Here is a 26871-nt window from a genome sequence, read left to right on the forward strand (position 1 = left end):
AAATGTGTAAACCTCATTTATTATAAAACAAGTTCACTTCAGCGATTAGCAGCTCAGCTGAAGACAGCAGTGTTGTTCTAAATATTATTATAAAATAATTTGTTATATAGTGTTGTTGTTTGACTTAGACAAATAATGAGTTATACTGATTAATAGGGAAAATATTCGGCAGACTCAGTCACTTTCGTGTTTGCTTGATAACAGGTGGGCCAGAGGGTTATAATATTATACATAAACCTCTAAAATTGCTTTGCAATAATGAATGTGTGAATAGGTGAATATGTGTAAACTCGGTTACACTTTATTTTGATAGTCCACTTTAGACATTCTACTAACTGTAAGTAACTTTGAAACTACATGTCTACTAACTCTCAGAGCAGACTGTTTAGGGTTAGTAGAAAGGGTTTAGGGTTAGTAGTTGACATATACTTGCAAAGTTTAGAAGAGTGTTAGAAGATATTAAGCAGATAGTCTACTAATACTCTAATGACTAGTTGACATGCAGTTGCAAAGTTACTTACTGTTAGTAGAATGTCTAAAGTGGACTATCAAAATAAAGTGTTACCAAACTCTATGAATGAAATGAGCACAGCATTATTGCAAATCAAAATAGTAATGTTGCCGTTTCTGTGCTTCTCTCAGAAATTAGATACTGAAGATACTAAGTCATGCACATTTTAAATGTTTTAAACCTTGTACGATATGATACACAGTATGTTTCAATAATAATGTTACAATAATGTCTTATTCTCTCCCGGGGCTGGTCTGTAATTTATGTATTATTATTATTTGTTCAGATTTGCATTTATATTATGCATAGTTAGTTGCCATTTTCAACCACAGAATATTTTCTTTCACTTTCAGTGTTCCCATATTAGCTATTTTATATGGAGTCCTCCTATTTGTGGCTGTGGAGGAGTTCCACTTAAAAAAAAAAAAGTGTAGTTTCATTGCTTTAATTAGTACATATTTAAATGGCTTTTCATAACTATAATAAAAAAAGAATCATTTTTAAGCCATACTATTAAAAAAAGGCACATTTAATAAGACAAACTTCTGGTTTGCCAGTCATTGCCGGTATTTTTCTAAATTCAAATACATTTTGAGATTTCTACAGATGGAGATACAGATACAGCTAGAGTATTGGCTCTGCTCCACACCCCTACAAAGTGACTTATATTGTATTTAAGGTTCACATTTACACCTCATAACATTGCTCTTAACATTTTACACATTTTAACATTGCAAAAGGCCCTACAACTGTCTAATTAATAAAACATCTGGTTTAATGTCACAGGCACAACTATTCACAAGTCACAACTATTTAAAAAAACTCATTATGACAGAGCATATAAATCCAGTGCCAAAAGCCTCAAATACAAAACAAATGGCATGCATTTGGATCTAGTAATAAAGAAACATGAACCAGAAGTTTACAGTGTCTCACCACCTTACCTCACAATCACACACAGCCCTCCAGGGAAGACAACAAAAGCTACTGAAACACCCTCCAAAACCCCCTGGAGTACCAGCGATTTAACTTTTTTTTTTAACATTTTTTTTTTCTTTTGTACTTTTACCAAAAGAGCACAGAACAACAACAACAAGAGATACCACCCAAAATATGCTTACGCAAAGCTGGCAGGCGTATTTGAATGTGACAACTAAACGCTCTTATGAAACAATGCCTTGCTGTGGTTTAATTTTCGCGAACCTTAAACCACAGAGCGCGGCCGCAATTCAGAAATAACACTGGCATGGCTTTATCAGCTCTCCAGGGCCCTCTGTGAACTCTTTCTCAGTTTGTCTTCCCTCGCAGAACGCCGGTACTCTTTGGGGGCTGGGCGGGTCAGCAGATGTGAAGGGGTGGACACAAAGGCTTACCTATTAGATGTCTGTTTCATATGACAGTGGCTTGGCCCTTGACAAAGCCCACGAGATGGAGGCTAGAGCGGGGCCCTCGGGGGGCTCCAACTCATCTGTCGCTAGGGCTGTTGAACTCTGTGACAATGCTGCGCTTAAAGGGCAAGGGGAAAATTATCCTTTCATCACTCGCTACTAAACAGAGGGAGACTGGGGAAAAGGAAAACCCCGCGCTCTAGTATATTCCATTCTCGGCTCCCACCCTTTTTTAGCCCTGTCTGTCTGTTTATCCGTTTCTTTCCAGCTGTAACAGTGTAACCCTAACTGCGGTCAATGCGCCACAGAAATAGGCATGAATTCCTCTGGCTTTTTCTCAGTGAATTGTGTGACATGACAGGGGGTCCTTTTTCAAAAGATGGAAAATGAGCAAAGATGCCTCACCGACTGAAAACAATGAGCAAACTTCACATACCTGAACTACTCCGAAACCAACATTTAATAATTTTAAACTCTTTGTGTGTTTGTTTGTTTTTACCTTCTTCTTTTTAGTAAAATAAAATGGAGTTGGTAATTGAATTCAAAAATATTTTTTCACTTGTTGTCATCCATTTAAAATTGGCAGTGTTTACCAACTATTTTTGAAGTAATTAATTAGTTACACTGTATAGGGCCAAACAATCAAACCCAAACAAACTAATTAGATTTAAGCTATAACATAGAGAACAGAGAGAGCACTGCACTAGAACAAGTAAATATACACTAAATGCAGTTATTTATTGTTATGCTTTAAATAAATAAATAAACACACGCACATTCATACACACACACATATACACATACAGTTGAGGCATAGAAAGGTTTACATACACCTTGCAGAATCTGCTAGATGTTAATTATTTATCATACAAAATGCATGCTATTTTTATTTAGTACTTACATGAATAGGATATTTCACATAAAAGACATTTACACATAGTTCACAAGAAAACAATAGCTGAATTTATAAAAATGACCCCGTTCAAAAGTTTACATACGCTTGATTCTTAATACTGTGCTGTTACTTGAATGATCCACAATTGTGTTTTGTTGGTGTTGTTGTTTTTGGTTTAGAAATAGTTGTTCATGAGCCCCTTTGTCCTGAACAGTTAAACAGCCTGCTGTTCTTCAGAAAAATCCTTCAGGTCCCACAAATTCTTTGGTTTTTCAGCATTTTTGTGTATTTAACCCTTTCCAACAATGACTGTATGATTTTGAGATACTAAGGACAAGTGAGAGACTCATTTGCAACTATTACAGATGGTTCAAACGCTCACTGAAGCTTCAGAAGGAAAAATCATGCATTAAGAACCAGGGGTGTAAACTTTTGAACAGAATGTTTACATTTTTCTTATTTTGCCTAAATATCATCCATATATATATATATATATATTGCCCTTCAGAAGCTATAGAAGATGATACATGTTTCCCAGAGGACAAAATTTGTTACACTTATCCTGATCTTCAAATTCAAAAAGTTTTCACCCCCCTGGCTCTTAAAGCATTGTGTTTCTGTCACGGAATCAGTGCATTCTAATATTTAAACTCAAATCAATATTTCTTGTTTTATTATTTAGTTTTGTGGCAAGTATCTGTGTAATATGCAGGATAATGTACATCCAGTCGGTTACTACTACAATTGCTAATAAGTCTGTCAGGTTTCATTCTGCAGTAACAACTGGCTGGATGTAAATTATCACAAGTTTATAGCCGAGTGAGCTAAAAAAAAAAGTAGCTTGTCGAATTATATAATATTCTGAAAACATACACTATTATACAGATTAAGGGTGGTCAAGGACTAGAAAGAGTTCCCAAGAACCAACATTAACAGTAAAATCTTTGCCTGGGAATCTATAACCTCTTACTGGTCTTTAGGGCCTTATTTGCCAAAACTTATTTTTAAAATTTCTTTCTTTAAAAAAAAAAAAAAAAAAAATGATATTTTTTTGCAAAACTTGTACGAAGGTTCCAACTAGTGTACAATTGTGTAGGCTGCAGCAACCGTTGTAACATCAAGTTAAGTATCTTTGACAACAAAGAGAGGAGACAGAAACAGCTTCAAATTCCTGAAGGTGAATCAGCATTGAACCGATATACCACAGACACCCAGAGAGCACTGAAAATAATAACTGCCCGTCATTTGTCCTCCTGCACTGACCCCCTAGCAAAACTTGGTGGAAATGAAAGATTTTATCATAGATTTTCATTAGGGTTCGCCAGTCGTCTCCGCCACCAGCTGAGCCAGAAATGAATTCCGCTAACCCTGTCAGCTCAGAGTCACCCCAGCTTTTGTTCTGGATAAAGACATTGTAGGCTCTTTGTATGGCTTTTCTCAGGGCCATACTGAGGGGGGAAAAATGAACTCCCTCAGATAGTTGCTCAAATAGGTTTGGGCTGGTTATTTATTGGCTTTCAAGAAAAATCGTGATATGAACTGCAGGGAAGTTCTCATGTTGTGGCTAAAACTCTGTGAGCCCAGACTGCTCCGGATAGGCAGATTTGTGCCGTTCTCGCTCCAGTCTGACAGTTTCACTGATGGTCAAAGCCAAAACTAGACACAGCGTGCCATGATATATCTACTCCTATTGTAAATCAATTCAAAACCTTGGGAAATCTGCAATTTATGAGGAAATAGGTGGTCCTAAAATGAAATAAATCATAAGGCACTGGAACATACCATCCGTGAAAATGATTAGGGTTCGGTCATTATCGTATTTTCTATGATTTGATGTTAACGGTCGCTGAGCTGGTTGATATGCCAGTCATCTTGGACTTGTTTCAAGCATCTTGGAAATGCTGCCACAGTTCTTCTATTGCTTCTGTCTCTTCATGAATTGATGATGGTGAGATCAGATCTCTGTGTGGGCCAAACCTGCTGTTCCAGGAATCCTTGTTCAAACAAAAATCTAACTGAATTATTACAATATTTACAAAAGAAATGTTTGTAAATCCCAAAATGATGTATCCTTCTGGCACACTAAAGCAAAATATATAAATAATCATTCTATGTGTGTGTGTTTCTGTAAAGCATCTAATAATATATACTGTATGTGCTTAATAATCCTGCTTCTCAGATTTTTTTTTTTTTTTTTTTTTTTTTCCCTGAGAAAAAGACCCCAGTGTTTTCACTTTTTCATTTTTTGAACTAAAACATTTCACATCAAATTCTAAATGTCTAAAAATGGTCTCAGTTGTCATGTAATTTCGTAAGAAACATCAGAGACAAAGTTGATATTACAATGAAAAATAACAGGGAACTCAATATAATTTCCCTTCTCGATCATCCTGTTATATAATGAAATTCAGTGCTGTTCACTGATTACATGGCTTTTATGAGGCTCGGTGTCACAAGGAGATCTTTGTAATAGACTTTGATGAGTGATTAGCACAGCTCCCATTACTGCAAAAACATGCGTGAAAACACGGGGAGGGTCTGACAAACTCTTCACAGCTTTGACTCCTGGGGAGACATACATATATCTGAACTGGCAGGGTGCCTGTTCTCTCAGGAAGTGGCTGACCTGAGCATGAAGTAGTGACCTGTGTTTATGCAGCCATGATCTGAGTTGTGGAAGGTCAGCACACAGACTTCGAGTCGTCCCAGAGATCCCGTGGCTGTTGCTTGGAAACAAGCGTATTGCAAAAATACTTTATCCCTCCTTTGAACGTAATATGAAAGAGATCACTTAATCACAGAAGGATGCTTCAGCCCTCTTCCATGTTAAGATGATTTATTTGATGTCCTCCAAAAATATCTCAACGAGGGAACTGTAGACATACATCAGAGTGAAAGCCAGTGTGTTGTCATCTAGACTGGAGTAAATGAAGCATAATACCACAAATTGGAAAACATGCCAGTTCTTCACACCGTCATTCTGGGAAAAACATCTAGTAGCAGGGTCCAAAATTAACACTCGCCAGGTGCCAGATGCATATAAAAAAAAATGTTAGTTACTCGCCAATTGGCTGGTAGCAACTGCCACATAAGAAATGGCTAAAGTAGAAACATACTTGAAACATAGAACAAACGCAACATCTAGTCCAACTCCAAAAAAAAAAAAAAAACATCTGTTGCAACTTGTGTGTTCTCTAACTTTATTCTTATTAAAAGAGTTTCCATCAGAAAATTCCATCAGTACTGTGATGGAACTGGAATTTTTCCCATGGACAACAAAACAAAAAATATGAGGAAAACCATCATGATGGTGTTTCACAACACAATGTTTTTGTGACGGGTGCAGTTTTGCAGTTTCATACAAAAATTACTTTACGTTAAATAAAATGTAAATATAATTAAAAGAGAGAGAATGTTGAGAATTACCATGAAGTATAATGGGTATTAAATATATATATAAAAGAAAGTGTGGTAATGAGAACTTGGAAGGAAATGTGCATATCATAAAAACTAATTCACAATGCAAACAAATACATAAGTTAGTCAGTCTGCCCTAAAAGCTTGTGGAGCTTGTTCCCCAAAGTGAAAGGTCAGTGAAGAGGTCATTTGCTAGAATTTGAAGTGTTGGTTCTTTCCCCATGGGCCTGAGGGCAGGTCAGCTCTCCCTAGTGCAGGGTCATGTCAGGCCAACAATGCACTGGTCAGTTAGGGACCACATTTCTATGGACAGTCCAAAACAAAATGAACAAATCCGAAAGATATTTAGAAAACAGGATTACAGCTTTGAAGTTGCTTTGAAGCAATGTGCACTGTGAAAAGCACTACGGTATATAAAGAAAACTGTCTTGACTATACTCAAAACAGACAGCTTCAGAAAGTTGACTTTTAGACATACAGTGGTAGTGGATTTTAGATGTCATTTGAATTTGTCTCTAGAATGTAAATGCATCCAATGGATTAAACAGGGCTGACATACAGTATGTGCAATATGTGCAAGTGTACCCTCATGCACTAGCATGTAATACAAAGAAACTATTGTCATTCACACAGACATGCCAGCATATCTACTCGATAGAGTTTACATGAGTCACATATATTCAGGTGGTATGTTCTTTACCTTGGCATTGAGACCGTGATCCCAAACCATAGAGGGCATTCATGCTCATGAAATATTATTTCCATCTTTGCTTTAAAACAAGTCATTTATTTTCTATTTTGTCTTTCTACAGATCACTCAGAGATCTGTTACCAAGGAAAAGCAGTGTCTTGCTTTCATAGAGACAGCTTTATTTATTTATTGCATGGAAGCTCTGTCCCAAATCGGAAAGCTGTCAGCACGCTGGGTTTCCCACAAACGTAATCTCTTGTGGAAATGTCAAAGTTAACTCCGTTTCACAGAACACAGACCATTCCGAATTGTGCCTTTAAGACTTCCCATTCATAGGCGAAAGAACGTGTCAACTGAGGTGGGCATTGCTCGTGTCAAATTCTAGCTTCCTCCAAAATTCCTTGTCTTCTTTAACTCACCAGCTTTCCGCCCACGCCGGCAGTTACGCCACAACCTCAGGCAGGTCTTTGCGGGGCTCCGACACGAAGGCTCTCGGGCCGACAACGCGATCTGTGATTTTAACACCACATCTGCTTTTCAAGCCAAGCTAAACTAATTGAATGACTTCGATTTGGAGCTCCTGACCACTGTTCGCTGAACATCATATATTTGCACAGTATTCAGAGTCAGCAAATCTGGAGCGAGTCCCTGTACGCTTTGGTCGGCTTCGGGCCCTCTGCCTTCTCACAGCGGGCGGATGCAGAAAGAGCTGGCGACGTAGCAAATTACCACTCTGTGTTTACGCAACAAAGCGTCTGCCCTGCAGAATATCTTGCCCTGACGCAAAAAGTCAAAAGCCCATGTCTGGAAATCTGAAGTACAGTGCAAAGCGGCATGGGTCCCTTTCCTCGCGCCAACAAAAACAACAATTACAAGCGACTCAGACGGCCCAGCTATGAAACAGGGCCTTGTTGCTGAGAAAAGCTAGCAATTAAGGGGCATTGTTCGGCAAAGGAAAGCAGCTTTTATTATTTTTTTGGTTAGTTTGCCATGCCCCAAAGGTCCAGAATGCAACCTCTTACTGATATTCACTGATGGTATATCGAGGTCACAAGCAGGATAGGAGCGTTAATTTCACTGCTCTGTTGGATTCCATCCCCATTTCCCCCCCTCCCGACATCTGGCTTTGCCTGGGAAGCTGGAAAACGTCTTTAATATTCTCATGACAGTCAAGACGACATATGGAAAACATTGTAATACCTTAATCTGCAATGCTTCTAAAGAGAGAGAGCGAGAGAGAGAGAGGCCGACAGATAGATGCTTGGCTTTCTAATTTGTAGGCTTCAAAAGTTCTTCTGGGTAGCCAGACGGCATACAGGACCAGAGACTCTTCGGTATTCATCACTCGCTTATTTTACACACCTGCCAATAGCTAGTAAGTCAGAACTCCTGCAGGGAATACACTGTCAATTGATTTAAAGTGGTAATTCAGCCCAAAATGTAAATTCTGTCATTTACGCTCCCTCATGTTGTTTCAAGCTCTTTTTTTCCCTCTTACTTGGAACGCAAAGGGTGAATATTTGAAGAATGTCCTAGTCATGTCCTAGAATATCCATATGACTTGTGCACTACATTCTAAATCCTCTGAAGCCATACGATAGCTTTTATTGGGGGTGGTTATGCTTTTACCGTCGTTTTTGTGAATTGCTGCTTGACAGCACTGTTATTTAGCATCTAACAAAGAGTTTGTTTGAGATCTTGGTTGTACTGTAGGTCCACGTTTTGTTTAATTTAAAACATATTGTAAACACAAAGTGATCCAGGTTAACTTTATTTCCCAACTCAGGCTCAATGAAAAAACATGCCTGTCACGTTACTTTTTGTACGTTTCAAGACGTTTTTAAAGTGTAATGTCCAAATGTTTATTACTTTGTAACAGTTCACAAATTAAATTATATAAATTATAGTAATCTAAACAATATGGTGAGTGGCACTAAATGGTTAATGCTCTATTGAGCTTGAAAATAAGGTACGCAATGCTGGACCGGGTGAGCTAACGAGCAATTTTACTACATCACAGAAACAATACATATGGAGCTGGTTATTTGATGCTTCTGTCAGAATATATTCGTTTACAAATCATGTAAAAAGTATAACATAGCTTTGTGCAAAGAATCGTGAAAAAAAAAAAAAAAAAAAAATAATCGACTTTATTAATCAATAATCTGTTCCTGTAATCATAATGTTGTGCCACTAGTGCTCATTTCAGCTGGAAACTAACAAATATATGATTTAAATCTATTTACGTATGTGTTTTTCCAATGGGCCTGTGTTGTTATTTCCACATTCACATTATTCGAATGATTTTCAGTGTTACAAGTTACCTTACAAATGTAATGACCACACAAAGAAAAATAAAACAATATTCATTATTGTGAAAAACACACAGGTTCTGTTCTAATATGCATGTTTTCTCTTTTCAGCTATACAGAAAACAAAGCAATATGTAAGCCTAAAGATGTTTTATGCTGAATATCAGTTGTTTTATTGAAAACAGAGATTTGTGCTGATGCTTATTATTCTTATTTTAACATAAAAGATCGCACCCACAAAATATGCCTGTTACCTCGAAACTATCACTGAATTTGTGGAAATATCGCAACTGTTCATGGCACATCTGTCATTATTTTAGTTTTGCCTGGAAATTTCAGACTGAAAGTTTGCTAGGTCATTTATGCAACATATTCAACGGTTTGCCATTGCCTTAGTCCTATAATCTAACACAACCATAACTGTGCTCAAATATAATAATAATAATTTAGTATTATTAGTATTTAGTATTTAGTATTAATTATTAATAATTCTTTCACGGAGAACTCCTGTATGTAACTCGTGTTTCATAAACTCAGGGAATCATACCAGCAGCTTGACAGAGTTTGTTGAAGTCCATTCGAGTTCAGAAACAGGCCTGCGTCTAATCCTTTGCTAAGCAACATCTTCTGCGTGTTTGGTTTAGCGCTCCAACAAAAGCGCAGACGTGCAAGTCTGGCCCAAAACGCATCATTAATTCTCATATGGAGGCCAGACACTTGTGGTCCACTGTAAAAAAAAAAAAAAAAAAAAAAAAAACTTTCAACACACCCTGTTGAAAATCTACAATTACTCTGATTATGAACATTGTGCAGTCCAACCTGCCGCTGTGCAAGTTCACGGAGACAGTAGGCACATTTACAGGTGATTATTTTTTCATATGTGTGAGCTGTATTTATTCAGGACCACTGAAGACTGAGGCATTGTACTCAAGGTTAAACCATAGTGCCTCTGCGTGATTAACATTGAATTATTATGTCGCCTTGGGTTCAAACGGTTCTCCTGTTTGCCAAAATCAAGTATCTTTCACATTAGGAAATCTGGTTTTGGGAAAGGGAGTGCTGTCCCACCAGAGGTCATTTACGATTGTTATTTCCCATTTTGTGTTATCCCTTGCTCATTTTCAACCTTGAAAGAACACATTTATTACATTAAAATAAATCTCCTCATGTTTTCCTTAATATGTGATTAATACCCAGAATAGAATTACCACAGTATCAAATCCGGCTTCAAATAATGCCTGGTTAAATGGGACATCCAAGAAAAATGCAGTCCAACAGAACATATAGGTGCTGCATAAAGTACCAGATGTTCTGTATATGCCAATCTCCTAGAAAAAAAAGAGTAACATGTAAATACCTTGAGATAATGGACACCATTGTTCTCTTGTTGTACATCCCCTAGGTCTCATAGGTTGGTTCTCACCGGCCTTGTTCATTTGTGTTTGGCAGATGGGGGTTTCTGTGGTCGACTCCTCGGTTGCAGGCCTTGGAGGATGCCCGTATGCCAGGGGAGCATCTGGCAATGTTTCTACAGAGGATGTTTTATATATGCTACATGGTCTTGGAATTGAAACGGTAAGTTTCAGTTTTCTATAAGTGTGTTACGTTAATAAACATTGGCAAGTTACATGAAAAATATCTAAATGCCGTTTCTCAAAACTCGGAGACATTTTTTTGCAGTGATTTTTTTGTTTGTCTGTTTGTTTTTGTCACCAAAAAGAAAAAAAAAACGACGATACTGGTAGGGGAGAGCGGGGACGAAAGTAACAAAGCTATTTTCTCGGAGCCTGGACTATATTTGCTTTCCAAGCACATTATCACAGCACATTCAGCACGCAACCCTTGATGGAGCTGAGAAATATCACGTGGTTTTGTCATTGTTTCCTGCGGTTGGGTGCGGAAAGCAGTTTTCGAATACAGTAAGTAAAAATTAGTTGTGTTGTTACTGTATAGTTTTTCAGTATAGTAGTAAACGGGATTTAAATGTCAGGAGTTCCTGTCGGGACGAAAAAAGTAACACTTGCTACTTTTGTCCCCCAGCAGTGACAAGAAGTTTTTCTTGCATGCTAATTAGGTGGCTTTCTGTATCTGCATTATTTATTAAAACATTTATTATAAATGTTTATGTTGTATTATAACAAATGAATATGCCAAGAGTGAGGGTCAGAAAGACAGACAGAGGTCTGATTCAACCACATGTTCATGAGAGGGTGTTTCTGGACATAAGCCTATCTGTCAGGAATATCGATTGATATTAGGGCTGTTGCTACATCGCATTTACCTTTAGTCATATTTAAGTTTTATCCATACCTTAGCTTTTCCACCTCCACCTATGAGTTTGCAGTCTTTCCAGATATTTTATGCACATTTTGAATTTATGCATACAAACAACTGGAAGGAAACATGAATAGGCCTACTGTTAAATTATGTTGAGAATTTATATTATGCTAATTTAATTTAATTTTCATATGGTTCATTCTGTTAAAAAAATGTTTTATAAAAATAAGTTGAATAAATAAATACATAATTTAAACAAATTTAACAAGTTGAAGTTGTTTTAATTGTTAGTTTAGTTGTTCCATTTGATGGAAATTTAATTTAAAAGGAAAATGTAATAATTTTTTGCAAAGATTAAGGACAAAATATGTTTGCAGTTACATATTAACAAGGTCATAGTCATGTGTATTTAATAAAAAAAAAACACTTGTATCGTTGTGTTACTTTTGACCCACCTGTGTTTTACTTTCCTCCCAACCAGCGGGGTCAAAAGTAACAGTGTGCTTATATACAACTTATTCAAACTCATATTCAAACTGAAATTATAATGTCTTTCTACATTTTTACAAAATACCACCTGGTATTAATAGACCACACTTCAGAGTTATAGGCCACAGCAAAAATATATCTCTGTCTACAACTTTATCTTTTTAAATGATGTTTTTCTGAAAAATGGTACTTTCGTCCCCGCTCTCCCCTGCAGTAGAGGACATTATTCATTAATTTTACAGATATTGCTGTGAATTCTAAAACACAACGCAATGCAGTACAAAATTCAAAGTACAGATCAAACACTTGTAATATATGTATATATATATATATATATATATATGGACAATACCTTAATTGTAATACAGTACACAGTGCCCTATTTTAACAGATGTTTACTGCACGTTTATTACATTTCTACACATTTCCAGAATCAACCTCTTAATACTTTTTGTCTTCATTTGGGGCAGTATGTCTGTTATATCATTTCAACCCTGAAAATGTGAAAAATTTTGCACAAAAACTGTTATTTTGTTACATCATGCAAAGACTTTTTTGTGTTTGACTTTTGCATCCAAATACTTTCTGAAGGCACTGTATATGTTTATACATACACTTCGACTACACTCCCAGTTTTTCCATTACTCAGTTTTTCCTATTGTCTCAAGAAAAACTGAACAAAATGTGGAAAACTTTTTGTCATAGTATACACACAACATTTTCATGGGTGTGTGAGAGGGTGTCTGGAGGGTATTATTTGGGTAAAAATGTGGATACCAGTCCTGATATACCTGATATTCTGGTGGCAGCACGTTTGCAGTAATTATGTTCTACAGTTTCTCACACTTTTTTTATCCACACCCTTTAACTGCCTCCTCTTCTTAATCCTCACACAGATAACATCTCAGCAACACTAACCTCAGACTTCCAGTTTCTTTTGCTATTGCGCCCCCTGGTGTCCATTGTGATAGGTAACTGTTTTTGTGATGCAGGGGGTGGACCTGTTGAAAGTGATGGAAGCAGGAGAATTCATCTGCCGAGCCTTAAATCGAACGACTAACTCCAAGGTCAGCCAAGCCACTAAAAACATCCAGCCTTTTCATTCCAAGTGAAAATACATACAATGTGGTCCAGAAGTCTAAAACCACACTCAACCAATGTAACCCTCATAAAAAATGCTTTCAGTCTTTTGGCCTCTGCTAAATACTATTACTTTGATATTTTAGCATTTAAGTTAATGTTTTCGGCAATATACTATTTTCACCTATAACAGGAAACATTTTGTGCAAAAGAAATGAGCCAATGCCTTTTGTAGTTTCTATCAAACAGGACACACTACAAATAGATAGCCAAGAAAATGTGGCATGACATGAGGTTGATGACCCCCTGTCTGTGAGAGTAATTCTTTTTTTTTTTTCCCTTACTGATTCATATCCTTGTTAAAAAAATTAACAATCAGACTGCAGAGAGAGTGCAGTGGCAAAGATCACAGCAGGTTCAAAGCACTACAATGTTGCTTATTATCTTTCCTGTTATATACCTCCATTTTAACAGTATTAACAATACAGCTACAGCGAAATGGAAAATTTCAAGTATTCACTACAAACATTTGTTCGTACGAATAACTGAAATAAAGAATCCTTGAGCATGATGCATGCATGCTGTTTTAAATCACATTAATATGGTCTGTGCATATGTGTCCATCTGTGTATATCAGAAATAAAAGTTATTTTGGACACTTTATTTTAAGCGCAAATTCTCACTATTAACTATTGACTATGACTTTTGCCTCAAAAAACTCCTACATTGCTGCTTATTAGTAGTTATTATTATTAAGAGTTGGTAAGGAAGTTGTTCTAATCTAATCTAATATACAGTCATGCAGAATAAGGCATCAATATGTGCTTTTTTAACAGTACTAATAAACAGCCAATATGCATAGTGAGAATTGGTCTTAACAATAAAGTGTTACCATATGTGCAAGTGTCAAATTATTTAAGCATAAAAAAATGTCAGATGTAAAATCTCTGAAAAAAATCCTTATTTCTGTTTCTTATTGTCTTTGTACTAAAATTGCTTGTTCCTGTCTTTGTACTAACATCACATATCTTTACCAATATCTTTTACAGCTTTTTTTAACCTGCCTTAATAGTTGTCAATATGCTGGCCATGTTTTTCTTGTAATTAAAGGTTGTAAGTTTATGTGTATTAAGATCAATAAAAAACATTTTTGCAAAGCATAAAACATTCATGCATCAAGCTACGTTTGGCGCTGATAGCCTCTAGTGTACGTTTATTTCTTTAGATCTATTTTAAATACAGGTGGGATGTGCTCTGAGTAAACACATTTCACTTTACCTGTCGTGGTCTGGTCTTATTTACCCTTCTCTCCTTGCCATGTTTATCAAGTGCTCTAATTGTTTTGGGTGAGTGTTAAAGCAGCACTCTGTTTGCCTGTATTACCTATATTTGAGAAGGTAATAGATATGCAGGCCTTTTCACTCTCAGGTGTATACAAGTGAAAGCAAACAGATAGACACAGCTGTTCATTACAGCACACTGCCACGACCTGATCCCCAGGTGATTTCACAAGTGAAGGCAAGGCCAAGCCTATTATAGAAAACTCAATATTACAATGACATAGCAAAATGATGTGTAAATTTCATTTATTTCCTCCCCCTTTCCATTGTTCGCCTTTGTGTTTTACACCTGTCCTCTTTTTTTCCCTCTCTGTCAGTTTCTTCCACAGTGTGGCTGTATATTTCTAGCATTTATACGTGCCAGCAGTTTGGTTTCACTTAAAATGTATATATACAGACTGATGAGCCAAAACATTATGAACAGTCACAGGTGAGGCAGATAACGGTGATCTCATAACAAGGCCACATATTAAGGTCTGAATAGATTAGATGGTAAGCAAACAATCAGTTCTCCTAATCAACATGTTGGATGTAGGAGAAACAGGCAGGAATAATGATCTAAGCGACTTTGACAAGGGCCAAGCTGCTATGGCAAGGTGACTGGGTGAGTATCTCTGAAACAGCAAGGCTTGTGGGTTGCTCCCAGTCAGCAGTGGTGAGAACGGTGGTCCGAGAAGGGGCAACAAAGGCTATCCAGTCTGCGCTGAGCCAACAGAAGGTATACTGTGGACTGTGTAATATCTACCAGTCTTATTCCAAAGTAGACATCCTATTACAGTACCAATGTACCGATTTTCCTCACAAATGTTTGTAAATGCGGACTGCATGACTGCATGGCAAGGTACATGATTTTATTCACCTGTATAAATTTGAACGTTGGCATAGATTTTAGCACACTCCAGAGTCAAACGTGTATGCCAATTTTATAAATGAGTCCCCTGAATTCAATAATAAAGAGATAATAAATAATAAATTCAATAATTAGGAGAATTATAATGAAAGTTCTTTTCTTTTTTTTTAAATCTTTGTTATTCTTATTGTTATTATGTTTTGCTTATACTTGTTAAATCATTTGTACCATGTTGATGTTGTTTTTAAAATTTGTTTTATGCTTGTGAAGCACTTTGAGTTGCTTATTATTCTATGTAACCATGAATACTGTATATACTGTAAGATTACCTATTAAGATGTATTGTGACTATTGCCAGAATTATGAAAAATATATTTCATTACAATATGTATTATAATGCATTGTATGCATTAAGGCTTAAAGTAAACATGCTACCTAGGAATATCCAAATGAAATTTATACAGTGTGCTGTTGTAATAAAATAATAATGTGTAGTCTTCAGTTTGTGAAAAATACAAAAAAATGTGAGTGGTGTAAACATTAAAAAAAGAAGAAGAAGAAGTTAATCTTCATTACTGTTAAACCCTGTGCGACAAAAGTTTAACCTTGAGGGGTAAACAACTACTTTGGTGAAATGTCTCATTAATGTCTGTGGTGAAGTTCCTAATGATGATTTAGTGTGGTCCTGACACTGGGGTTCAAGAAACACATCATTAGACTTGAAAACATCTGGGTTGAGGTGTTGAGCATCAGTAGGAATGGAGACGACACAGACTGATGCACCATGATGAATATCAGATGGGCTGAAGAAGACAAGAGCATATATGTCCACTTATCAGAGGCTTTCCTCATGCTGACTATTCATCTTCCACAACTGATATCAGAGACTCTGAATGTTGCTCATTAACACTTTATTTATAGTTTAAGCCCTGAAACACAATCAGATTAGCTCAATAGAAAACATAGGGTATATGGAATAGTGTTGTGCAATATGAACTACTTAAAGTACAACTAATTTTTTTTTTTTTCGCTTTTTCCCCCGTTCAGGACTACAATTTGCAAAGTATCAGAAATATCACTGTCACCTAATGAAGTAAGCATTTTTGAAAAATGACTCAAATAATAACAGATGACAACATCAGAGACTTTGACTGATGGGTGTCGAAGGTTGGTTTACCAGCAGCTTGGTGTATTCTCCTAAATAAAAAAAACACAAACGCACTGTTTAAACATCTAAATAATTTGTAAGCATTGGTATGCGTCACACTAATGACAACTTACCACAGTCTGTGTAAAACAAGGCTGACCACGAACAATACCACCACCATTAATGCAGAGATATATATCAGTAGGTAAAACAGTTGATCTGGTAAACAAGACAACATGTTTAATTACATAGTAATTTAGTTACTGTAATAATATTACTTTTTGCAGTAACTAGTAGTGCAACTAATTACTAATAAGATTTCAGTAATAATTTTACAGTTAACATCCATAAAACAGCTTAGTTACTTTTGATGCCTCAACCGTGCTGATTTAAAATCCAACAATCATATAATTCCTAATTAATAATAATTCCTAGATTTATTTTCATAATTTTCATGACTCGCACATGCATGTGATGTCCCCAGTGCAGCAGGCAAGCTTGGAATATGGAGAAGCTTACATTCAGCAGATAGAAATACTGCATTATATTGATTTTGTCAGGAAAAAGATGATCTGAACACTGTTGTGTAAGTTGTTGCTTTACTTTACTCTGGCATTACATCCCACCCACATCCCTCTGATCAGCATGTGGTACATTATATTACTATAATTAAAAATCTTTTTGGAAAATTAAACAGTTTCTTACAAACCTATGTGATTTGCTAAAATACATCATGAAATATAATCATATATGGTTAATGGAGAAATTACAATTAGCTTTAAGCTACACATGACGATTAATGAGATTAGTACAACACTTCTATTTGCACGTCATTATCAATCATTATTGAGTGTTTGTAATAACTTCTGACTGTGATCCAGTGTGGATTTTGGTCAAATGATGAGGCGGAAATATGTTGTTAGTAACATTCTAGAAGAATTTTATGTGGAAGATACGCAGTTACAACTTCTGTGGAGCATGAAGGAAAAGTAATGTAACTAGTAGTGTAACTAATTGCTGTTGTCAGAAAGTAATACGTAAAAATATTACTTTTGAAAGGAGTAACTAGTAATGAGTAATATATTACATTCTTTGAGTAACTAGCCCAACTCTGATCAGCGGTAATGTAATGAAAGAGCAGAAGTGCTGTTTAAGTGCATCAGCTCACCACTCAACCACTGCTGCTTAACGCTTGATCCATTGGTTGGTTGTTGCCCATTGCTTAAATCATCCAATTGTCCATGTTGGACATTTTCACCATTTAACCACTGTGGCTCAGTGCTTGTTTTACTGATTGGTTGTTGCCCAGTGTTTGATTCAGGGGATCCTCCATGTTGGAAATTTTCTTTGGTCCCTGAGAGCGCTGTGATTTGAAAGGTTAAATCAGAATACATCAGTCAGAAAGAGACTATGCCAGAAATAATTGCAAATGCACAGTTAAACTAACCAACAACCTCTGAAAGTACTTACTAAAGAGGGACCTGTCTTGGAAAATTTGTTTCAGCTCATTGCACTTATATTGATCATGATGATGTAATCCATCACAAGTGCACGGATGATGAAGTACTGAACCCATTGTTTCCACAAAGGCCACCCTGCATTGGAGGTCATGCCCAAGAAAGAAGTCAGGGTCCAGATGACTTAGCCACTCACTGGCCGTATCATACGCATATTCCTTTTCCCCAAAACATTTGGACAGGTACCTGCTAAATATCTGCCTGTAAACAGAAAAGAGTTGGTTTTTATCAGCAGCAAGTCTATATAAATCCTGTTATGGATTTGTGTGAATTTGTACCTTCTCATTCATACATTGACTAGTTCATAAAACTGACCAGTTGACAACTTTTAGAGTTGACTACTCAGTTAAATTTACTTGTGTAGAGTTTATCATAATAGTTACTGTTCCAATGCAGCAGTTGCCAGATAGTGCCAAATGAAACTTCAGTAACACCTTATTTTAGGGATCAGTTCTCGCTATTAACTAGTTGAGTATTAGCATGCATATTGCTTATTGGCTGTTGTGGCGGGACGAGCAAACGACAGACACAGTGATGTCAGACCTCGGAGAGGCTTTTGTTAAACAAAAAAATAAACAAAAGTGTCCAAAAAGGAGTAAATAAAAGTGTCCAAAATAAACAGGGGTTCTGGTGTCCTCGTCATGCTGGGGGTTCCGTGAAGGAGGGGCAGTGTTCGGAAGGGAAGGGTCCAGGTAAGGGGCGAAGTCCGGCGGCTGCACGCACTCCCTTCTTAGGTCCGCGGCTCTAGGGGCTACGTCCTCCTTGGCTCACGGCACTTCTGGGGGATTCAACGGCCCGGCATCCTCGCCCATCAGACGTCCAACGGGCCCGGCAACTCGTTGCTTCTGACAGTACTTGATCCCCTCAACACACCCTTCCTGGACCCACGAGAACACCAGCGTGCCTACACGGGGAAGAGACCGGTCTCCCGTGGAGAGGCGCGCTCTGCATTTCAACAGTGGCGGTGATGAGGCTTCATTTGCGTCAGGTGTGCCTCATCACACACCGCCAGACCCCTCCTCTCTCACACACCCACTAGGGGGAGGCAGCCAACTCGTCACACTGATTATTAGTACTTATAAAGCACATATTAATACTTTATTCTTTATGATTTTAGATCCCTAAATTTAACAGCTGCCTTAACATTAAGCAAATTAAGAATTTATTGATGCATAAGTCATAGTTAATACTGTAGTTAGTCCCCAAACTATAGCTATAGCTGGATGATAGAAAGGATGTTCTATAAACACATCCTGTTGTAAATCATTTTGTCAGTGCTTTGCCTTTAATGTTCAGGACTAACCTGCACAGAGTATCTTCAGAGCAGCTGTCTAGTGCCTCCAGGCAGGTCCAGGGTGTCTGCGACTGATCACTCGCACAGGATCCAGAGTGTAGAGAGGCCTTCATCTGTTGGCATTCTTGGTCCTCTCTATCACAGTCACAGAACACCAGTTTCTCAGCCACACTGAGAGGAAGAGCCAAGTAGAACTGTCTCAGTGCCTCTCTGCACTGGCTTTGGTTGCATCGGTAGGCGTTGCATTCCTGGACAAATGGCACCATCCGGCTGTTACAAGATTTCTCCCCAAGACAAGCCACTATCTCTTCAAGACAGGATCTATTTGTGTGGTGTACTGGATTGAGGGAATGAGAGTGTACAATGAGGGAATCACAGCATGCATGCATTTATGAGTGTCAGCAAGGCTTTGGTACTTTGGTGCAAAGGCTTACCAGGTCCCTTGTGATCAATGGCTTGCCATTCTGCCTCAAGTTGCTTGTTTTCTTGAGCTGGAAAACAGCAAATGAATAGCTCACTAAGAATTCAGTTGCCATTTACTTGGCCTCGTGTCATTGTAAACCTGTATGCAACTCCTTATTCACTGATAATATTGCCTTTTGCCAAAGCTCAAAATTCTTACAAATTTAAAAATGACAGTGATGCACACATCACAGCAAGTAAATTTTGGTCTGTTCTTTGAAATAGGAACTTGCACAAGTCATACTGACTACTTGATTTCTGATTTGCATGAAAATGAAGTAAATGAAGATTATTCAAAATCTCCATTTTTGTATTCCACAGGATGCATGGATGGATGGATGAAAGAGTAAATGGCATTAAAGGTATCATAATAATTAACAGTATCAATTTCTGTAAAGATGATCTGTGAATTAAAAAAAATGCTAATGTCATTCCAAACTACAACTACAAATTTGGTTGAGCTTTAAAGCTTAAATTAAGATATTTTTTATTGAAATCTGCATCTGGTTTCAGCCACCCTTAAAAAATAGAAGATCCATAGTTCATAAAGGCCTCCTAATATGAATTAAGCAGTTTAATCCAAATTTTGTGAAGAGATACAATCACTTCATATTTCAGTATTGAAAAAGATTCATTTTTAGGTGTTGTCAGTATGTCAATATTGTACGTTTAAATGCTGAAAATACGTAATTATTTGTACATTTAGATGCTGTAAATACATCAATATTGTATGTTTTAGTGCCTGTAAAAACATAAGTAAATGTATGTTTTGTAGAAACACATCTTATGTAAAATACATACAAATTATTCATGAGCTCGATCATGTTGCAGCAACAGATTTAATTTAGGCTTTAAGCAAAAGATTGACACACATACATAAAGCATATACAGAGTGAAAAAGTAATCTATTTAAAATAGACTTATTTAATACTAAGTACAGTTCAAATCCAATAACATGCAGTATTTACTTAATATTAAGTATTTCTTAATATTAAGCTTAAAATGGGTTTAATGTCACTAATGAGGACTGTATGTCCTTTAAATAATACTGGTCTTTAAATGCAAGACATTTAAGGTGTTCCACTTTAGCACAATGAATTATGCTGCAGTATATCTTTAGTTGGACTTCAGCAATATTTTTGCACAGTTAAAGTGCATTAAGTACAAAAGCAGTTGTTCAGATTTAGCAGATTTTTAGTATACCTGTTTAGTTTACTGAAAGTAAGTTGGGTATTTTTATTAGGTACATAAATATGTAAATGCATTTGTAGTATATTTAGCGTGAAATGTATTTCAAATATACTTTAGTATATTTATTTTTCACTAGGGATCACATCTGGTAAACGTGGAAGCTCAAACATGGTTGAGTGATGCACAAGAACCAAAGAGGTTTGTTCAAGCGTGTGACACACAAGCTTCTCTGTTTACCATATGTGATGCCCTGTATGTGTTAATACGTAAATAAAAGCCTAAATTAAATCTGTTCATCATATAAAGTAATTGTATATTTATTACTTTTTTTTTTTTTTGGATCTTCTATGTTTTGGGTGAATGCACTTTCAATAGAGGGCCAGAAACGTCTCAGGTTTCAGTAAAAATATCTTAATTTGTGTTTTGAAGATTAACCAAAGTCTCACAGGATTGTATTGTCATGAAGCAAACCGAGGGCCATGTCAAAACTGGCTCTTGTAATCAACAGCATGCCACAGATACAGATATAGCTTTTTTTCTTTCATATTTGCATTATTTGTATTTCAGTATGAAATGTGTGTGGCCTACCCCAATGATGCTGGCACTGAGAGTACAGCTGTTGTAGAGTGCTGCACGGATCCGGCACAGAACACACGCACTGTCCCAGGGCAGGTGAGTGGCTTAACATCATCTGAAGAGTGGTGTTACAGACCTTTGCATCAGTTATGTGGCAGCCTCCATCTTTCCACAGAGATGAAAAGAGACAGCAGCAAGACAGCTTTTACTACAGGCACTTTCAATGTCACAGCTTTGACAAGAGCTTACCATCAGCTTTTAATGAGTGAACTCTATTCACTTCAATGTGTTCATGAATTTTTAATAGCTTAAGGGGGTTAATGGCTATTGTATGTGATTGTTTATAAAGCATTTAATCATTTAATTGATCCTTAAATTGAAGCATTAAACGTCTAGGATTGTCTAGGATTTCTATATGCACTGTCGTTTTCCAAAAAGGTTATTGTGGTCACATGTTGAAATGTATCAACATGACGGTCAATATCATATATGAATATGGACTGATGATCTCATATATTGTTTTCTCCTTTGCTTCCCTGAGGCTGGTGTGTTTCTCTCTCTCTCTCTTCCTTGCATTGAGGCACTACCAACAAACGACTTCAGTGTGCCCTCAAGCTAGACCTTTTTTCTTCCCTGGATGGACATACGGCCTCAGTTTGAGTCATGCAGTTTGCTCAAGGCTATTGCTCTTAAATCCAATTATTGCCAGCACAGTGATGAGACATTTCATACGGTAGAGGAGACAGGTATTGCTGAGGCAATTTCTTTGTTGAATATCTTTGTCAAAATGAAGATAACCCAACTCAGTTGAAATGGCAGCACTGTGGATTTAAAGTGGGAAAAATAATGTATAGTGAGGCTGTTTTACATGTGTTTATATGTGTATATAGAAATACTTTGCTATAAATGATCAGTTACGCTAATATTACACTCCACATGCACCTAAAGCCCGAAACAAGTGTGCCAACCACCCCCACTCACACTCTTTTGTGACAAATTGAAAAGCTGTCCTCACCTTGAAAGGTTTGAATTTTTAATGCCTTCACAGAATCAACTTGTGTGAATCAGGAGAGCAAACATTTAATTTGTACTTTTTTTTTTTTTTTTTTTGTGAGAGCAGTTATTAACCCCATGTGACCAGCCAACTCCAGTCCTATCCAATTAAACAAAATAATAATTGGTTGTATTATGGATGCATCCTGTTTGCTTCAGAGAAGTTGAAAAATTCTCTACCTTTAAAATGACAGCTATTTCTGAGAACAGCCTGTTCGCTTCTGCAGATGGGTGGAGAAACACAAACATCCATGTGCGAAATGCAGTCTGTAGTTCTTGATGTGTCAATGCAAACTAGCTGGTACAGCAAGTGGAAGGCTGGAACAGAAAATAGGCACAAGCTATTTGATAGTCTAAAGCAAATGGGGTCCAAATGTTTTGAAAAAAGGTTTTCTTTTAAAATATTCTTTCTTAATGTAGTACTGTATGGTATGTTTCCCATTTTTGCTTTAATGACAGCAACACTCAAGCAGGTAGGTAAATCTCATATGTCATCCATTATGATTATGAGAATGTTTTAAAGAGCATCATAGCATCGGTGGAAGAAAAGGAATCTGACCTAAAGGAACTACATTTTACAAAATGTTCAAATTTTACATCAAGGTTACTACAGTTTTGGATTTTTAAATTCGTTTTATTTTAATATCAAATTTGCAATAAAATTTAGTTTCGTTTTTATTAGTTTCATTAATAATTTTGTTAGTTTTACTTTCGTTTTTATTTTGTGAACACATTTCTATTTAGTTTTTATATAGTTTAGTTTCAGTTTTAGTTTTAGTAGTTAAAGTTTAGCAGAATGAACAGATCACTTTGAGAGCGCAGGCCAAAGAAAGATTTCTTAGTGATGCAAATGTCTATTGACAAAATTAAAGCATGCTGAGATTGATAAGTTTACAAATAAAAGCAAAAATGAAGAAGTCATGCCTTTTTGCCTCATAAATCTACACAAGTTGTGCTTACATTATATTTAAAAGCACTAGACTGAATAATAAATGTGTTGTGATATTTCATTTGAAAATAAATATAATTTGTTTATACTAGGCCTGGATGTCTTTTATCTTATTTAACCATAATCATGATACTATAGCTGTCGTGTTTCGCTCACTTTTATGCATATTTGTTCAGCCTGGCAGATTGTTCACAAGATGTAGGTAAAAGTTTTTATTATTTACAGTAAGGATGAGTGTTCTCTTCTTTTTCCATTGCGCTGCTTGTCTATCGTTCATCGAAGCTCCTACTTAGATGGCCTATTTTGGTTTGATTGCTTGTGTTACGTGAGAACATAAATCATGTTAACTGATGCAGTGGTCTAATTTTAATGCGGGTGCAGTTCAGGTCGCGGTCTTTCAAGCGGGTCGGGTATAGAATTAGTGCTGCTGTCGTTTAACTGGGTCGGGTGTTCTGTTAAGCAGGCTATTGCTGCTGCTAGTTTACCAAACGGGACGCGTGGAGGACTCTGCTTTCAGTCTCTCGGTCAGATAACCTCACGTGCATGATGCGCTATTTACAGGTATTTCCCTAAACCGGCCGCCACACAGCTAATATATTTTTACTACGTTTTTAATTTATTTCAGTTTAGAAAATGTTTTTTGATGAATCTTTTCGTCTTAGTTTTAGTTTTCGTTTACGAAAATAACCTTGTTTTCAATTTTTCGTCATAGCCAAAATTCAGAAACTTTTTTGCAGTTGCACCTATGAACAAATCAATTTGATTTCACTTTATTTTAGACCCTGTTTCACACATGGTAAAAGTTTAGGCACAGGCACAACAGAAATCCATTAGAAGAACTTCCAAGATCAGTGAAGCATTGATCTTCTAACAGCTTACTAATCCTTAAAATAGATCCTCTACTCACCAATGAGACATGCAGCTTTCATGGCCTTCGTGTGGTATGATGGTGTTGGTGGAGTATCGCTGTTAAGCACCTGTGCGAGTGAACAGCTCCGCTTCAGCGCGCTCTATTCACCCCAGCGTGACGTCACGGTGCTAATGAATAATCTCTCTCAGGTGCGTTGATCCGTGTTGAATGTCACTCACCTGCACGACTCACTGCTGCACCAAGTAATCAGGGTCGGTCTTTGGGTCAATCGATATCCCAGCCATCTGTAGCCGTGTCTTTGATGCAGGCTAATATTAAAGAAATGTTGAAATGTTTTATAATGTATAAAATAAATCATTAACTATTACTGTAGATAAAACTAAACAGATAACATTAACCGCAGTCTCACATTCAGACAAGCCCAAAAGCCCTGTGACTTTTTGCTTTAGGCTATGTAGTTCAAAATAATGTTGGACAAAGTTATGAGCCAGTAACACTGCTGTTTTATTGATTAAGCAGCAGGATAATGTTGAAACTCACTACCGTGTTTCATGTTCCCTAATAATCAGTGTTGAAATTCGGAACGGCTGCACTCTTGCTCTTGTGATACTGCTTTTTTCCATTCTAAATGTAACGCTTACATATTCCTTTTTGCATTTCCAGGCTTTCATTAAGACATTTAGTATGCTTATTAAACTAACTCATACTGTACTTTCTCTAAAGCTTCTTTTTTCTAGCTACTGTTTTCACTACATTTACATATATTAATTTACATTATGGTTTTATTCAAACTTACAAATTAGAAAAATTATGTCATTTTGTATGCATTATATTTTTGGAGAATACATTTTTGAGCAGATGACATCTGTATGCTTTGTTTTGTTTTGCTTTTTTATAAGATAGGCTGCTAAAATGAGTGCTTCTGAGAAAATACAGTGACAAAACAGTGCAAAACAGGCTTTTGAGCTGATGTAAATGAGCACTAAAATGTTCACCTAACTTGTAAATGTGTAAAATCAAATTCAAATTGTTGGCTTGTATGACTATATCTGAGTTACAAAGTCGAATTACAGGGCTAAATTATTTATAATCATGGCACAAGAAAGCATGAAAACCCAGAAAAGACCATCTCAGACCATAATATACTGTATTTTTATGCTTGGTCAAAATACTTCATGCCAGTTAGTGCTGGTTTGGTGCTGGCAAAACATACACAATTACTTTTGCTATTGTTTATTTACATTTAGATTGCACCTACATAGACAAAAGTAATTCACATTTTTCTGTGTAAACTCTGGGAAACTGTGGAAATCTTTACATATATGCTTACTAAATTGACAACATAAAATGATGAATGAGCAAAACTGGAATCCACATATACAAACATAATTTCAAACACATTAACATATTCAGTGTATTTATGTATAAATGGCATAAGTAGCAGCAAGTACACACTTTTAATAAATTACATAAGACCTCAAAGCAAGCACCTGAGAGATAACAACATTAGAAATAGTTCTATGCCCTGCTGTTCACCAGTTTGCGCTTGTGATGTTTACCACACTTGAACAAAGATGCATTATTGTGCCATTGTTCTGTTTTATAATCATCTGACTAATAATAGTCACAACAGCCAGTGCTCCAGGCTTCCTGACTCAACAAACAAACATTCCGAGCAAATAATTACTGCTGGACTGTGCAAAATGTCAAAACAACTCCATTAGAAATAAATGCACACAGCATGCAGCACAGATGCCTAACACTGGAAATAAAACAGACTTTTATCTGTAGTGAGCATTCAAAATGGCTACACTTCAGTATACTGTAGGAACCAATTCTCACTATTAAATAGTTGCTTATTAGCATGCCTATTATTAACATATTGGCTGTTTATTAGTACTTATAAAACACATATTCTGAATGACCATATTATATATCCCTAATCCCACCCAATACCTAAACTTGACAACCACCTTACTATCTATAAATAAGCATCAAATTAGAAGCATATAGTGGCAAAATCATAGTCAATGGTTTGTTAATAGCGAGAATTGGACCTTAAAATAAAGTGACCTCAAAATGTTATCCTGATGTTTTGAGTACTTGACTGAGACAAAATTAGAACAAACCATTCCTGAAAAGAATACAAAACGTATTCTTATAGAAAAAACATTGCAAATTATACATTGTTTAAACATGGAACAAAAAATAAATATATATACAATGTCAATTTTGTTCACAAGTACTTGAAGCAATTCATGCATGCTTTGTGTTCTCTGAAGTGTGTTATTTCTGCCCCGCTATAGGGGCTGAATTCCAAAAATACTGTTTGATCACTGGCTGGTCAAACAACTAGTACCATCCAAAATTCATACTGGTGAGCCAGTATCACTGAGTTCAGCTGGTTAGGATGCTCAAACAAACAGAGCAATGTTTCAGTTGTGTTGCAGTCTTTATACTATTCATATAACTCACAAATTACTTACTTATAGTTGTATCTACATACGATTTGATAGGATAAAGTATTTTAACACTGAAAAAAAAAAAATCACACAGATAAC

The 26871-nt window shown here is 36.5% G+C and overlaps 2 protein-coding genes across 5 annotated transcripts in view; one reads left to right on the forward strand and one right to left on the reverse strand.

Moving 5' to 3' along the window:
• hmgcll1 (3-hydroxymethyl-3-methylglutaryl-CoA lyase-like 1) overlaps nt 1-13127 on the forward strand; it is a 32761-nt gene extending 19634 nt beyond the window's left edge. For 3 of the 4 annotated variants that reach the window (XM_051126785.1, XM_051126783.1, XM_051126782.1), the window contains 2 exons: nt 10664-10789; nt 12973-13127. In XM_051126785.1, coding sequence (XP_050982742.1) covers nt 10664-10789; nt 12973-13092 — 246 coding nt within the window. In that variant the 3' untranslated portion in view covers nt 13093-13127. The other variant, XM_051126784.1, reaches the window with a different exon arrangement.
• Nucleotides 13128-16144: 3017 nt separating this feature from the next.
• Nucleotides 16145-24432, reverse strand: gfral (GDNF family receptor alpha like). The gene is made up of 9 exons (XM_051125326.1): nt 24347-24432; nt 22671-22808; nt 21450-21602; nt 19643-19699; nt 19218-19545; nt 17868-18115; nt 17566-17760; nt 16532-16616; nt 16145-16447 (listed from the first exon to the last, which is right to left on the reverse strand). The coding sequence occupies exons 1-9, from the start codon at nt 24366-24368 to the stop codon at nt 16366-16368; spliced, it is 1308 nt and encodes a 435-aa protein (XP_050981283.1). The 5' UTR covers nt 24369-24432; the 3' UTR covers nt 16145-16365.
• Between the last annotated feature and the right edge of the window lie 2439 nt (nt 24433-26871).

This window comes from Labeo rohita, chromosome 13 (assembly GCF_022985175.1).
Source record: "Labeo rohita strain BAU-BD-2019 chromosome 13, IGBB_LRoh.1.0, whole genome shotgun sequence".
Classification (NCBI taxonomy): Eukaryota; Metazoa; Chordata; class Actinopteri; order Cypriniformes; family Cyprinidae; genus Labeo; species Labeo rohita.

What these genes read in the sequence shown, in the direction of transcription:
- gfral (XM_051125326.1), bottom strand. Translation starts at nt 24,368, where the DNA reads ATGAAAGCTGCATGTCTCATTG. An exon ending in TCAGTGCCAGCATCATTGGG is followed by an intron (nt 19,700 to 21,449) that starts GTAGGCCACACA and finishes GCTGTTTTCCAG; the next exon opens with CTCAAGAAAACAAGCAACTT. An exon ending in CATTGATCACAAGGGACCTG is followed by an intron (nt 19,546 to 19,642) that starts GTAAGCCTTTGC and finishes CCCTCAATCCAG; the next exon opens with TACACCACACAAATAGATCC.